The sequence below is a fragment of the Cervus canadensis genome, chromosome 30, assembly GCF_019320065.1.
Source record: "Cervus canadensis isolate Bull #8, Minnesota chromosome 30, ASM1932006v1, whole genome shotgun sequence".
NCBI classification, from domain to species: Eukaryota; Metazoa; Chordata; class Mammalia; order Artiodactyla; family Cervidae; genus Cervus; species Cervus canadensis.
Window position 1 is genome coordinate 27,002,292 of NC_057415.1, and position 14,362 is coordinate 27,016,653.

Genomic DNA, 14,362 nt, shown 5'->3' on the forward strand with positions numbered 1-14,362 from the left:
AACACACTGCTCACCTGAGCAAAGAATCCCTTCCGACTCCGTCTGGCAATCAGCAGTCTCTTCCACAAAAGGGCCACAAACTGCTGCTGTGTGAGCTTCCAGCCCTTCACCTGGTAGGAACCTTTACCGTCCACCCCACTGAGCAGGTCTGTTTCTCTGGATTCTGCAGAAAGCCATCACTGCAGGTCAGAGATTATATCAGGCATTTGGGACATCCCCAGCCTCCTCCCTCCTGCATCTTTAGCCACCACCTTGGAGGCTTGTGTTTGGAGGCAGAAGTAAAGGAATGAAAGGCTTTTATGACAAATTCACGTCCATGGAACAGGGATGACCCCAAATGCACCACAGTAGCAGTCTCTGCCTTTGGTTCTTGTCTGATGAGCACAGAAAATTGAAGGTGTCTTGAGACAGCTGAAGAGACGTGTTCACACATAATAGTTACATCAAGCCATTCAAATGAATCGAGTCATCCTCAATTTCTTACACAATATTCTATAAAACAGGCCATGTCTGTAGGCTGACATACTTTGAGAACATATAACAGCAACTTGTCTCCCGCCTATTATATCTCTAGCTAAGAGGTGGACGCATTCAGGTGATGTAGGTGCTAACAATGTATGAAGTTTCAGAGAACACGAGAGTTGCACATTCAACATGGCAAAGGGACAGGACAGCCAGGGAGGTTTCTGTTCAGAAAAGTTTTCTAGAAATCCTCATCTTATACAGATGATTTCTAACTGCAGTGACCAGACGTCTCACCAATATTTGCTTGATTTCCTGTCTCCCCTTCTCTATCCCAGTCAAACACACATGGATAAAGTCTTCAAAAATAGCTAAGTTGAAGGGTACAATCAACTCTAGTAGCAAATTCACCTCACTCTTTCAAAATCATCCACCCATTCAAAGAACATTTATTCCACAATTAAACACCTAATGAATGTGAGAAAACTGGGACTCTACAGAAAAGATAATAAATGGATTCAGAGGAATAAAGGGCTGTCTTCTAATGTGTATCTCGAGTGAGAGGTCTCAGTGCAGTGCAGGAAGTGGGCAGGCCAGGCTCTTTCAGGTCTGATCGTATGCACAGCACCAGAAAGGGGAAAGTGGCTTTTCTCATGCTCTCTCTTCTCTTTAGACCCTGTAGGCATCCATCATCCTGGTTCAAGGGCCTTGAAAGATAACACCAGAAAACACAAGAGGGAAATTCACTTTCAAGCAACAAAACACAGATCTCGCCCAAACGGACCTGGATCTATGTCGGAATCATTTGGATCCATAGCATCGTCTTCAGTAAAAGGGCGAAGACAGCTCTGCTTGTCCCCAAAGACTCGTCTGTTTCGTCTTGCTGGTAAGGTGCCATCTGGAGACAAAAGGAAGGAACCTCACGTTTTATTTGTAATAAAACAAATTCTCTGAAACTTTAAAAGTCTATACAGGAAAAGTAAGAACGTCATAAAACAATTTGAAGCGAAAGGCAAAACCCCGGTAAGCTAAGAGAGTCTACAGGTGGCACAGCCCAGAGGGCATGCAGTCCCTTTGGAGGGTTACCTGAGGTCTCGGCATCCACTCCACTCTCTTCAGCCACTTTGAGAAATATCTGAAAAATGAGAATGAGAGGATTATAATAAGCACCACACTGTGAGAGCAACTGTCATGATTATTACATGACTGAACACGCGAGCCCCTAAAGACATAACGTAAAAGCTTCATTTATTGATAACACTTTGTCAGAGTCACTTGGGAGAGAAGCCATTTATACCAGAGAACATTTCCCCAGTGGCGAAAGCTATCAATTCAGAAAGTCACTTTCAAATTAAAGCTATGACATCAGGACACTGCAGAAGGAGGAATTTGTTCTGAACCTACAGGGAATGAGGCAAGCGGCTTCTTCAAGTCTTTGGCCCGAAATCCTTGAGCAGGCCAGCACCAAAATAGGCTATCCAAGACAGGATGATCAGGAGAAGAGGCGTTCCCTATCACTAGAAATATGATGGCAGGGTTTCCAGTATCAGAAGGCAACCTGAACTAGACAGGTGATTCCCAAACTCTGATCTACAGATGCTGCCCAGGAAGCATGCAATAAAAGCACAGACATTAAGGTCTTACCTCCAGGAATTCTGGTTCAAAGACCCTGGAGTTGACATTTTTAGAATATTCTCAGAAGATTCTGCTGCACAGGCTAACTTGGGGACTACTGGGACAGACGATTTTTATATCCCTTCCAACCCTCGAGGTTTCTCTAAAGAGAGGCACTGCTTACACAGTGATAGAGTGTGGGCTTTGAAGCTCAAAACCCCTGATCTGAATCTTAGCTGAGCAACCCTTCATGTCAATTTTTTCATCTTATTATGAGGATTAAATGAGTTACAATGATTGAAAACAACAAAACAAAAACAAAACACACCCAGGTTAGCCCAAGGCATAAGTAGGTTTTCCATAAATGCTGGACTTTTCCTAGGTGTGGTCATGACTCGGTCACACCAGGAGCAATCCTCATTTCTTCCCTACCATCTCCCACTGAAGTCTTAAAGGCATAACTGGGACCAACACTGCCCAGATGCCAACGACCTGAGGGCTCAGTGCCTAGGTCCATGGTGATCCTACTCCCCCAGTGGACATGCAGGCTGCCTGTCTAGCCCCGGGATTGTTGGCCCTGCTCAATTCTGACAGTCAGTCACTGAACTTACTTCTTCCAGAGTAGTCTCTGAGATGCCGTAACTGGAGATGCCTAGGTCTGAGAGCCGGTCGTCAATTTCGTGGAAGAGTTCCACAAAGGCTCCCTCTCTGGCTGCCTCATAGGGCAGCACATAGGTCAGCTCATGCCCGATGTCTTCCACCAGCCGGGCCTCGGCCACATGCTTCCTGATGAGGTTGGAGATCGCGGAGACATCTGTAGGGACCGCAGCACAGATATGATACGGCTTGGCCAGCTCAGGGGCCCCCTTCCTTCATCCTCTGCCTGCTCCTCAGAAGCCCACTGCCTGCACACCACAGCTGGCCCAGACAGTGAAGTCATTCCACAGGTTCCTCTCTGGCCCAAGGGTCCCTGGGGGCGGGGACTGGGTCTTATTCACCTTTGCATCACCAAAGCTGGGCACAGTGTAGGCCCTCAGTGTATGGTGGGTAGGTGGGGGTGGCTGGCTGAATGACTTTCTGAGGTTGAAAGCCTAGTGTCTATTGCCAAAAAGCTAGGATTGTTCAATGGAAAACCTGACTAAAGGAGCCTTAAGAGGTTCTTCCTCTTTCTCTTAATCTATTCAAGGAGGCTCCTGTATTTATCTCAACAGAGGGTTAATCAAACAGTTCATGGAAGGAGAGGTCTTCCTGGGAAGAGCCAGTTGTTAGGGCAGAGCAGACTTGGCCATGGTAAAGGCTTCCATTCCATATGTATCAGTGGGGACTTTGGACTCCTAGACATCCCTCATGAGGGAGGTGTCCAGTGTCCAACCAGACCCATTCATCTCAGCTGAACGGGTGGGGAGCCACCCCCCACCCCAATCATCTCAGCTCTCTGGGACACTGCCCTGCTGGCCCCCAGATCAAGCCCAGGCTCCCCAGCAAGCGCCACCAAGCTGCACCTGCTCCCACAGCCACCCAGGCCCAGCCCAGCAGCAAACCTTGAGTCAGCGCCACCAGCCTCTGCACCTCTCCTCCTGTGCCTCCACTCTGCCCAGCTGGGGGAAGCTCAGACACCACCTGAATAAGAAACCCCAGAGTCCTTACCGATGGTCAGCGTGTCACTTTCATGGTCGCTGCCCAGGCCAGCATCAGAACTGCTCTGAGAAACACTGTCCTCCTGATGGCAAAGAAGGAGGTGAGAAGGGGTCAGGGACCGAGCAAGGTACAGCCACCACCACCTTCACCGGGGCGGGGCTTCCGAGAGGCTCCTGTGTGTGAGGACTGGAGCAAAAAGTTTCTCCTGAGAGGCATGCAGCCAGGCAGTCTTGGCTTCTGAAGCCACTGTCTGATCTAACATGTGTGTGCTGTGTGCACAGGAAGCAGAGTTCAAAAGAACTCTGTCCTGCCAATGCATACTGTAGGGACCTCCCTGATGGTTCAGTGGTTACGATTCCATGCTTCCACTGCAGGGGGCATGGGTTCAATCCCTGGTCAAGGGATTAGATGCCATAAGCCATGTAGCAAGGCCAGAAAACCCCCACAAACCTATAAGTGCTGTAACCAGGCTCTCGTCAACAGTCTTGGGCATGGGATTTACCCGCCTGGTTGTGTTGTTTGGAGCTTCTCAAACTTTAATTTGTGTCTCTTCACCATAGGACCTTATTAAAATGCAGATTCTGCTTTAGCAAGTCTGCTTTGGGACCATGTTTCTGCATTTCTCACAAGTTCCCAAGTGATCCCAATGCCACTGGCCTCAGACTATACTTTGACTCACCAGACACTAGTTAAAAGGTAAACAAGTGGACAGGAGGTCAAGGATGGGATATATTGCTAAGTGTTTTGAGTGCCACTGCTGGAATACACAAATAAATCTCAGACATGTACTGCAGTACAGGGGAGGATATACCTTGCTATTGGGTTCTGATCCCTCCTCTGTTATGCACTTGTTGGATGACCTTGAATGAACTAAATCCCTACAAGCCTCACTTCCATCATCTAGGATAATAAATACAATACCTCCTTCCCAGGGTTGCTTTGTACTCTGAGATGATGTTTTAAAAAAAAAAAAAAAAGCCTACAAATGATAACAATGCTACAACTATTATCATGATTTTCTTTTATGCCCAGAGTCTGCTGGATTGAGTGTTTGGCATGAAATCAGTGCTCAATAAATATTTGCTGTTTTGTAGTTTAAAAGTTTAGGTCAAGAAGATTTAAAGGTAATGAAGAGACACAGCCCGGCATTCTGCAGCCAAGGCTCTTAACTCTTGGCAAACCTCTCTTCCTCAACAACATTATAGTCCTCTAAGGACCTTCTCCTACACTCACTGTGTCTCCATAAGAAAAAGAAAACGGGATTGAGCAGAGCTAACACGATGGGAAAAGAAGTCTCTGTAGCTTTCCATGCAGGAGGTACAACATGACTCCACAGGGCACAGAGCAGGGAGCTGGTGGCCTCAAGGTGGCAGACTGGGGCAGGTATGGACAAGCCAGTCATAGCCAGAGTCCTGATTCCCCGGACGCACTGAGACTGCAACTCACCTTTTTCAGGTATGACACAGTGCTACTGCTATTTCTGCATGAGCTGAGGGAAGACTCCACGTCCTTCTTGACCAGGGTCAGGTAGTAGCCTGTCCCCAGCTGGTTCTTTAGGAACAGGGAGGAGCCCACGCAGCAGAGCTTCCCGTGGGAAATGATGGCGATCCTGTCCCCCAGGATGTCCGCCTCATCCATGTGGTGTGTGGACAGGATGATGGTGCGGCCTGCCAGGCACAAACACAGGGACATGGCACAGGTGAGGCTGGCCATCCTCACTGCTCACAGGGGCCAAAGCTACAGAAATAAGAGCCGGGGGACACCTGGGAGAAAGACCCGAAGGCTGTGTGCTTGTGACCCCCAGGCTGGTAATGTCGTGAGGACAGTTTCTGCATCCTCATAGAACAAAGGGCAGGAATGTTTATCTGGGAACTAGCTTCAGGCCAGCAGTGTGCTAGCTGGTCTATGCGCTAGTGTGCTAGGGCTCATTTAACTAAATCCTTCATAAGGCGGGCTTCCCTGGTGGCTCAGTTGGTAAAGATTCCACCTGCAATGTGGGAGACCTGGGTTTGATCCCTGGGTTGGGAAGATCCCCTGGAGAAGGGAATAGCTACCCACTCCTGAATCCTTGCCTGGAGAATTCTATGGACAGGGGAGCCTGGCAGGCTACAGTCCATGGGGTCGCAAACAGTAGACACAACTGAGCGACTTCCACTTTTCATAAGGTAGGAATTAACCACCATTATAGATAAAGACACTGAGGCAAGTATAAAGGCTTTTCCAAAGTCTGGGCCAACTTGAGCTGACTCCAAACCTGTGCGCCTTGTACCATACCATCCTATGGATCTCCTACCCTGGTGGCTCAGCAGTAAATAATCTATCTGCAATGCAGGAGCCCCAGGGAGATGCGGATTCAAGCCCTGGGTCAGAAAGACCGCTGGAGGAGTACATGGCAACCCACTCCAGTATTCTTGCCTGGAGAATCCCAACAGATAGAGGAGCCTGGCAGGCTACAGTCCATGGGGTCACACAAACTGACTGCAGCTCTCCCATCCACTCAAGTGTTCCTCTACTTTGTCAACATGCAAGCACAGTGCACCACGTGGGGACACAAATACAGGATGACACAGCCTCGGCTCTCAGGAATCTGTCTGCAGGGGACCATGATTATACTAAGCAAGGGAAAGTTCTATGTTGGAGGGGGCCCAGAGGGCCCACAGAGGACGCCCTTTGTCCCCATTTCTCTCCTCCATGCAGGCCCCTAGGGATTGAAGTGCAAACTTGAAGTGTCTTGTAAACCAGGCCTCCTACTTGCAGACCAGGGCTGAGCTCAGAGTTCAGCTCCATATTCTCCTTGAGAAGCAATTCTGCTGCTCTAGCAGGAACAGCCCTGAGATACAGCCAGTCTTTGAGAGCCCTTCCCTCCCTTCCTTCCTTCCCCCTCCCAGCCCAGAACAGAGTAAATACACATCAGTGACCTTGTCGGTATTTCAGCAGCAGCTCCCATATCCCCCTGCGGGAGTAAGGGTCCACACCAGCTGTGGGCTCATCCAGAATGACAACCTTGGATCCCCCAACAAAGGCCAAAGCCACAGACAGCTTTCTCTGCATTCCACCTACGGCGAGAGGAGACAGGTCCCAGACCAGCCCAGTGAATGACGGCAGAGGGGGCAAGAGACAAGTGGAGGCACCCCCCTGGGGACAAGTCCTGGACACGTTTCTGACCCACCCTTCCCCTCCCTTGAAGCAGGGGACCCTAGGGCAGCCATATTTCGTGTGTGTGTGTGTGTGTGTGTGTGTGTGTGTGTAGAAGGTGAGGTGGAGGAGGAAGGCAGCTTTGGGCCTCACCTGACAGCTGACTTGTTTTGCTTTTCAGTTTGCTTGGTGGCAAACCAACATCCAAGGCCATCTGCTCCATCTCAGCTTTCACATGCTTCTCGGAGAGCCCTTTCAGGCGGGCATAGAACCAAATGTGCTCCTCGACAGTCAGCCTGGGGACAGAGGGGCAGGTCACTCTGGGCTCCCAGGACACACAGAACACAGTGCCTCCTCACCCAGAACATGACAGGCACATTTTTCTTTCCCCACTTTTTTTTTTTTTTTTAAGCTTTATCCATTTTTGCAAGATAATCTCCCGGAAGGATTCAAGGCAGAACCACAGTGAGCAGCCACATGAGCTGTTCGAGAAACAACACCAAAATTGTGACAGGTCACATCCACTCTACCCCGCAGGCCTGATGGCCACCCATCAGGCAGCAGCAGGTCCTCGGAGAGCCTTTCTCCATGGCCCACCAACCAAGGAGCTCCCTCAGCCTGGAGCTCCCTTGAACCTCAAAGGACCTCAGCCCTGACAGAAGAAGGACCCCTGTAGAGGACACAAGTCTGAGCTGCCCACTTAGATAAGAGTAAACCAGGGCCCAGAAGGGGGCGCCCTTGCCCAAGGTCACAGAGCTCACGTCTCTGTCTGCTCACCACAGGGGCTCCCTGATTGCTGATGGGCAGGCTGAATGGGAGCAAAGTTCTGAGCAGGAAGCATGCAGCCCACATCCTGAGGGCCCAGGGTACCACCTCAGGTGGCCTCAGGGAGGGTGTGTGGGGAGAGAGGGTTCCTTGCTCTAGAAGGACAGCAATAGACGGCACCATTTCCCCAGCCCCCATCCACCGGCTGGACCAATGTAACACCTCCCACCCCACAACTCACTTTTCTAAAACTGAAGGACAACCAAGTCTCAACACGTCCAGGAAGGTGAGGCCTGCCACCCCTAAAGGTGGTAAAAACGCTTAAGTCCAACTCTGCCCACCGCTCCTGACACACCTCCGTAGAGGGGCCGCTGGTACTCACATGTCGAACAGCACATTATGCTGCGGACAGACCCCCAGGTTCTGCCGGATGGTGCTCATCTCGGAGCGGATGTCTTTCCCTAGGATGTAGGCAGTGCCCGAGGTGGGAGGGAACAGCCCAGTCAGGATGGACCTGAGGACAAAAATGTGAAAGTACAGGAGTCAGCGTTAGCACTCCTGCCCTGGAGACGCTCCATTCTAGGCTGCAGAGCCCGGGCGGAAAGCAGAGGCAGCAACCCTCCACCCTCTTTCCTTCCTAAGTGACCCCAAGGGACACCCACACAGCAAAGGACTCTTTGCCTCAGTGAACAGATAGGGGTGGGCCTATGTGTTGGAAATGGCAATTTCAGCACACGCATTTTTTAACTAAAGAATCCAATTTGCAATGGGAAGTACAGCTTAAAACACACATTTTGTATGCCTAAAATCATGTTCGAGTTAAATGGACAAAGTAGAACCAATTATGTAAAGACAAAAATAATTTGTGTTAGGATTTTTTAGATTTTAAAGATTTTTAAAGATTTTCAGCAATGTTCGCAATATATTAATTGTGCATTTAAAAAATACATAACAGGAAAAAGAAGTTACCTCCCCCACCACCAACATACCCTCTGAAATGGTTGATGGGCTACACTGAAAGCCTCTGAGGGTAACTCTGGTGTGTTTATGGCCCGTGTTCCCTTCTGAAACTGCTCATTATTAAGGTTCTTATAGGTCCCAGAGAAGGCAGTCTTACAGCCAGCTGCCCAGCTGCTCCTCACATCTGCTTAGAGACAGAGTTTCCAGAAATTGCCTTCTCCCTCCAACACAGCCTATCTTCCTTTTCACATCCTTGCCTCCCAATCCTGACCAAACCAGTCCCAAAGAAACCCTTTCTCAGATCTGCCACAATGTCAGGTTCTAAAACACTGCAGAATTTTGAGAACCGAATGGGAAAGGTCATCAAAAGGTCCCCAGCCTACTTTGACCTGAAGAAATAGCATCTAGGAAAATCCAGCATTTGGAAAGCATTCTCGTGATAAGATGATATTTTTACACTCATGGACTTCTCAGGCGCTCTGCCCTTGCCCTGGGCAAGCAACACAATGTCCTTAGGTATGAGTTTCTGACTATAGGAAAGAACCTTCCTGCGGCTGATTCTGAGAGAGCCACACCCGCTTCTTACATGGTGGTGGTCTTGCCAGCTCCATTGTGGCCCAGGAAGGAGGTGATCTGCCCCTCGTAGAAATTCAAGGCCAGGCCATCAACAGCCACCTTCATGCCATCTCGGTAAACCTTCATCAGGTTCTGAATGGACACACCTAGTTTCAGATGGGTGGGTTCCTCCTCCATGCAGACTGTGAGAAGACAGGACAAAATCAGCCCACAGAATACACTAACAAGTGGAAGGTCAAGACGCAGGGTCTTGTAATTTTACAACTGTCCTCTCTCCATGGCTATTTCTGGTTTCTCAGGCAAGCAGGCAACAAATCTTTAATTAGGGCCTTACTGGGCACTAGTGTTGGTGATCGGAATACAGTGAGAAAGGTGCAGAGAGGCTGGGGAAGAAGAGGAGAAATGGCAGGAGGAGCAGCTGGATCAGCGGGCAGGGGCAGGTGGTAAGGGATCTCATGAGCCATACCAAGGACGTCACATATCACACTGGTGAGTGGGGGCAAGGCACAGAAGAGATCAGCAGAGGAGGGACTTCTGAAAGATTTAGGAAGCCATACTGAGCACAAAGTACGTGTATATGTGTGTGAGGGACAGGTGGAGGTGAAGGGAGAGATCAAAAGTCACTTTTTTTTTAATGAAGCCAAGAAAGCAAAGGAAATGTTCCGTAGGAACTCAGCAACTCCCCCAGAAGTCAACAGCCCTGGACACAAATGCAGTCAAGAACTTGGAAAGGGGCACCTCATGTGATGTCTCTGCCCCCAGGGGGGTTTTAGACTCTTCAGGGAGGGAGCCACTCCTTGCCCCCTCAAGGAGGGTCAGGAGGGGCACCAGCACGGCAGTCAGGGGGACGCAGGTGAGCAAAACTCACTTTCTGATGCTCCCTTCTGGCTGGAACCAGGGTGGCTCTTCTCATCACTTTCCTCGCCGAACCAGTAGGACTTAGTACAAGGAAAATACCAAGGCCTGGGGATTCCATACTGGCCTGAAAGCCAAGCACAGATGTGAGCCGAACTCTGTAACGCCCCAGTGACCCCCAGGTATCCCAGACACAGCTTCCTTGATGTCTCCCCATGACACAGCTGTTGGGAGACAGGACAGAACTGAATAGAGGTGGGGGAGGAGGGGCTGACATTTGCTGAGCTCTACTATGCATGACCAACACCCTGCACGTCTCTGAATCTTTCCAGCAACCCCATGAGGCAGGTTATCATTCCCACTTTAGAGATGAGGAGACTGAGGGATTAGTGGCCCACTCAAGACCACTCAGCCAGTGACGTGAAGGACTCAGAATCTGAATCCAGATCTGTGCAACACAGAACTGCACATTCAGTGTGGGACATTCAGGTAGTTCAAGTAGGGATAGGTAATCAATATTTCATGGCCACTCCTTTGGAGAAAAATCAGAAAGTGAACCAGAAAGGGTTAAACTTCACTCTCCCAGAATTTGCTCTTCTATGAAAATATATCCAAGGCAGGCCTCAGTCAAGATTTATTAGGGAAGTATAAAAATGAACTTTTATGACTTTTGATTAAAGCATAGGCAAGGGCTTAGCACCAATGTGTGTCTTGTTATTCATAAGCTGTACTCAGGAAACAGAACCTCTGCTGGTGGTAACTCGGGGGATACAGAATTTGAGACCTGGTTCGGCTTGGGAGGGCTCTCCTGGGCAAGCTGACTCAGTGTAACCCACTTGGGTTCACCTCCCAGCACCTACTCTTACCAGTTATGTGGCCACAGGTAAGTTATTTAACTTCTTTGTGTCATACTCCTCTCATTCGCAAAAACTGGGTAGAACAGTAACTCCCTCACAACAGTCTTATGAGTATTAAATTGAACAAAAGCATCATTTATAAGACACTGTGCAGGTGCCTGGCACATAGTGCTCAAGAAATAAGAGTCAGGTCAGTAGTAAAAGCTGTACTTTTAGCATCAGTAGCTTCTCCTTAGAGATAATTTGTTTGCCATAGGTCTAAAGCCCTAACCACTTTCCAAGGAGACCTGGGCCCTGCAGAAATTCCAGCACAAAGAGAGGAAAATGAGATGGTTAGAAATTTCTTTTTCTTGGATGAAGACAAAAGCAGTGTGGAAGTCCAGTGTACCTGGAAACACAGCCTCGATGTACCACGTCATCACCCCGTAGAGGAAGGTGTCAAACAACATCATGGAGACGGAGGTGGTGAGGTTGAAGCCATCCTCCTTTGTGGGGCTCTCAAAGAGGTTGTCCCACTGTACCCCAATGCCCTGCTCCTCGAAAAGGGCGAAGTACTCACAGCCGAACCCAAAAGCCACAGGAGACATCAGGCTCTGTGTAAAAGAGGCAAAATTCATTCATCCATCTCCTTGTCTCTCATTTTCCTATCACTGCTAATGTAAATGCCACCTGGAGAAATGTGAATTTGCGAAATGGATCAATTACAAGATATGGAAATATTCATCTACAGAGTCCCTTCAGGGGAGTGGGCTCCTTGACAGCATACAAAGTGATTCTATTTATAAGCACTCATTATGCACACACATTTCAGAAATGCATATATGATGGCATATAAAACTTTTAGAATTTTATGCTTCTAAAGATGCCTCAAGGGCTCAGCAACTGTACCTTATACACACACATACACACACACACACACAGAGGCATTTTTCAGGGTCCTCTCAAGCTCCCTGCTCAGTCAGCGATGGGCTCAGTGCCATAGGAACCTGTCTGGGGCTGTTGATACCTAATGGGTCCAGACAGAAACACTTGGAGCATCTTATGGGGAACTCAGGAAACAACTCGCTCTTACAGGGACTTGCATACTTTCAAAGGCCTCTCCTCCTCTGTACAAAGGAAGGGAGTAAAGTCAGGGATTTGTGGGGCGATGGGGCACCTGTTCCTCAGTCATGAAGTTTAGAAAATATTACTCAAGTTAAACTTCATACCGGACACAAGGAAGATAAAGGTCCAGCACAAGCCAGCTCTGACCTCAAGAACTTTCAGTTCTATCTGTGGCTGTGACTTTGTGGTGAGCTTAACATGGTCAACAGAGCTGGGAGATCAAAGGCAGAACTGGCCTCTACGCTCTAAAGGCATTCCCCAGGGCCATTTACCCCCAGCTGGCCCATGGTGCAGTCTGGCTCCCTCAAAACTATCATTCGATTCAACTCAACCAGTGTTCACTCAAAGGCCTAAAGATAAACTACACAGTCCCTGCTTTCAAGGAACATACAATCTAGAATTGAGGGTTAAGTCCCCGTGGAGAGAGAATCTCTTAACTTCTGTTCTCAGCCTGTACTACGAAGCAGGGGTGAAATACCAGGGGCGGCTGTGACTGCAGGTACTGCCGAAGGGCCAGAGCGACTCACCATGAAGATCTTGAGGGTAAAGCCCACGTAGTCTTGCCACGCCACGCACAGGACATACGGCAGGTATAGCATGAAGTAAATGATGCCCCCACAGGCGGCCGCCAGGTTGGCTCTGGAGAAGAGCGTGCTAATCAGGAAGCACTGCAGGATGGTCACCGTGGCGAACACACACAGAAAGACAAACACCACGCTGGGGTCGCTGTAGGGTAGCAGGTTTCCCAACTGGGAAGAAAGAGACCGAGTAAGACTCTCAACAAGCAATGATCCATGGGAAGCAGCCAGGGCTTACCCCTAGTCATCTTAAAGACGATATAGAGAAACTGCGCTGTTCATTTTTCTGGTGAGTGAACTGAAGTCTACAGAAGGGAAATGACCAGCCCAAGACCACACAGCAAAAGAATAGTAGAGTCAGAAACAGAACAAAGTCCAGGCTTGATATTCACCCAGGTTCATCTCAACAGACAGTTCTGTTCATTGTTTCTCCGAGAAATAATTATCACCTTGTATAAGGACTATGAGCACCAAGAAAGAATTGCAGGAGATAGCATCCTATGTGACCCCTCTCTCTCTGAAAGCCAAGGAAAATGGCCAGGCCATCCCCTGCAAGAACGTGCCATGGATTCTGGAGCCACACAACCATCCAAACTCTGTGGACCTGCCAAGTTTCTCCCAAGTAGTTGGTTCTGTTTCACAAGGACCTACGAACACACAATTGGCAGAGCAGTTCACACCCACCAACCACAGGACCCCCATCCTGGCCACAGAGCTCAGGCCTGGCAGTCAGATATCAAAACATGAGGGGGGGCTTGATTTCAGCAAGAACTGCTCTGCCATACTGCCCGGTGACCTCAGGGAAGTCCTTAACCTTCCTTGGCCTCATTTCCTTGTATGTTAAATGGGTTACTTAGTGAGGACATCATAAGATAGCACATGCATGTGTTTTAAACAGTGTTTGGCAGTCAGTAAGTGCTCACTTGTAATGATTAGTAGCTAGTATTCAATTGTTAGTTTTTTTTTCCTTGGTACCCCTCTGCTTTTAACAACATTTGTTTTTAAAAGACGTATTCTTTAATGAAACAATTGAGAAAAAATTGGCACGTAAATCTATTAATGTAAGGGGTGGACATAGAACTGCACTGTACAGAGTCCCCTTCATGGAAAGGCTTGCTGACTGGCTGTCAGCGGACAGCCTCAGGTAGCAACTGCTCTGGGTTTGTCCCAGTTGCAGAAAGCTGCCCAGCTCTGGGGCGCATCTTTCTAGTTACTACTTGAGGGGCCCAAGACTATGGATTGTCAGAGAGGGAGGCCTTGGGGTAACCTAAAGGGCTGGACATTTCAACTCCATGGCCAGAGTGCCCAGGGGCTTAGCCATGCACCACAGTTCAACTCCTGTCTCTGCTCAATCCTGCATCCTCTCCGTTCCTTGTATAGATATGGATCCCTAAGAAATAAACATACACCAAACTCTCTCTCAGCCTCTGCTTCCAGAAAACCTTAACCTACAACAGTATATATCCTTCTGATTACGGTTTTTAGAAATTCTGGCAGAATCACCACCCAATACATATATCTAGGAAAATGAGTAACTCTCAGATACCATCACAAGCCATCGCCAAGCAGACAGCATGGTGCAGTTAAGCACATGCTCACCTAGGACATGAGACTCCTAGGTTCAGTCCGGCTTAGCTACTAACCGGCTGGGTAGACACTGGGCAAGTTGCTGCCCTTCTCAGGGTCTCACCAAGTTTCATCACTTTTCCCAACTATAAAATGAAGGAATTGCAGGGATTGCACCTCTGACCCTATCCCTCCCAAAGAATCTGTGCTTTTCTTCTGAGCCAGTAGCCCGGGGAGCACAGGGAGGAGCCA

General features: G+C 48.8%; 1 protein-coding gene across 7 annotated transcripts in view; it reads right to left on the bottom strand.

The window, feature by feature from the left end:
- The window catches only part of ABCA1 (ATP binding cassette subfamily A member 1), a 133,155-nt gene that overhangs the window by 31,208 nt on the left and 87,585 nt on the right, over nucleotides 1–14,362 (bottom strand). For 5 of the 7 annotated variants that reach the window (XM_043452901.1, XM_043452904.1, XM_043452906.1 and 2 more), the window contains 13 exons: nucleotides 12,494–12,715; nucleotides 11,251–11,455; nucleotides 10,019–10,132; nucleotides 9,161–9,332; nucleotides 7,997–8,128; nucleotides 7,003–7,145; nucleotides 6,633–6,770; nucleotides 5,161–5,381; nucleotides 3,618–3,696; nucleotides 2,688–2,890; nucleotides 1,549–1,597; nucleotides 1,247–1,360; nucleotides 15–163 (listed from right to left, as the gene is read on the bottom strand). In XM_043452901.1, coding sequence (XP_043308836.1) covers nucleotides 15–163; nucleotides 1,247–1,360; nucleotides 1,549–1,597; nucleotides 2,688–2,890; nucleotides 3,618–3,696; nucleotides 5,161–5,381; nucleotides 6,633–6,770; nucleotides 7,003–7,145; nucleotides 7,997–8,128; nucleotides 9,161–9,332; nucleotides 10,019–10,132; nucleotides 11,251–11,455; nucleotides 12,494–12,715 — 1,941 coding nt within the window. Of the gene's footprint in view, nucleotides 1–14; nucleotides 164–1,246; nucleotides 1,361–1,548; nucleotides 1,598–2,687; nucleotides 2,891–3,617; nucleotides 3,697–3,723; nucleotides 3,797–5,160; nucleotides 5,382–6,632; nucleotides 6,771–7,002; nucleotides 7,146–7,996; nucleotides 8,129–9,160; nucleotides 9,333–10,018; nucleotides 10,133–11,250; nucleotides 11,456–12,493; nucleotides 12,716–14,362 lie in introns of all 7 variants that reach the window. The other 2 variants (XM_043452907.1, XM_043452908.1) reach the window with 1 other exon arrangement.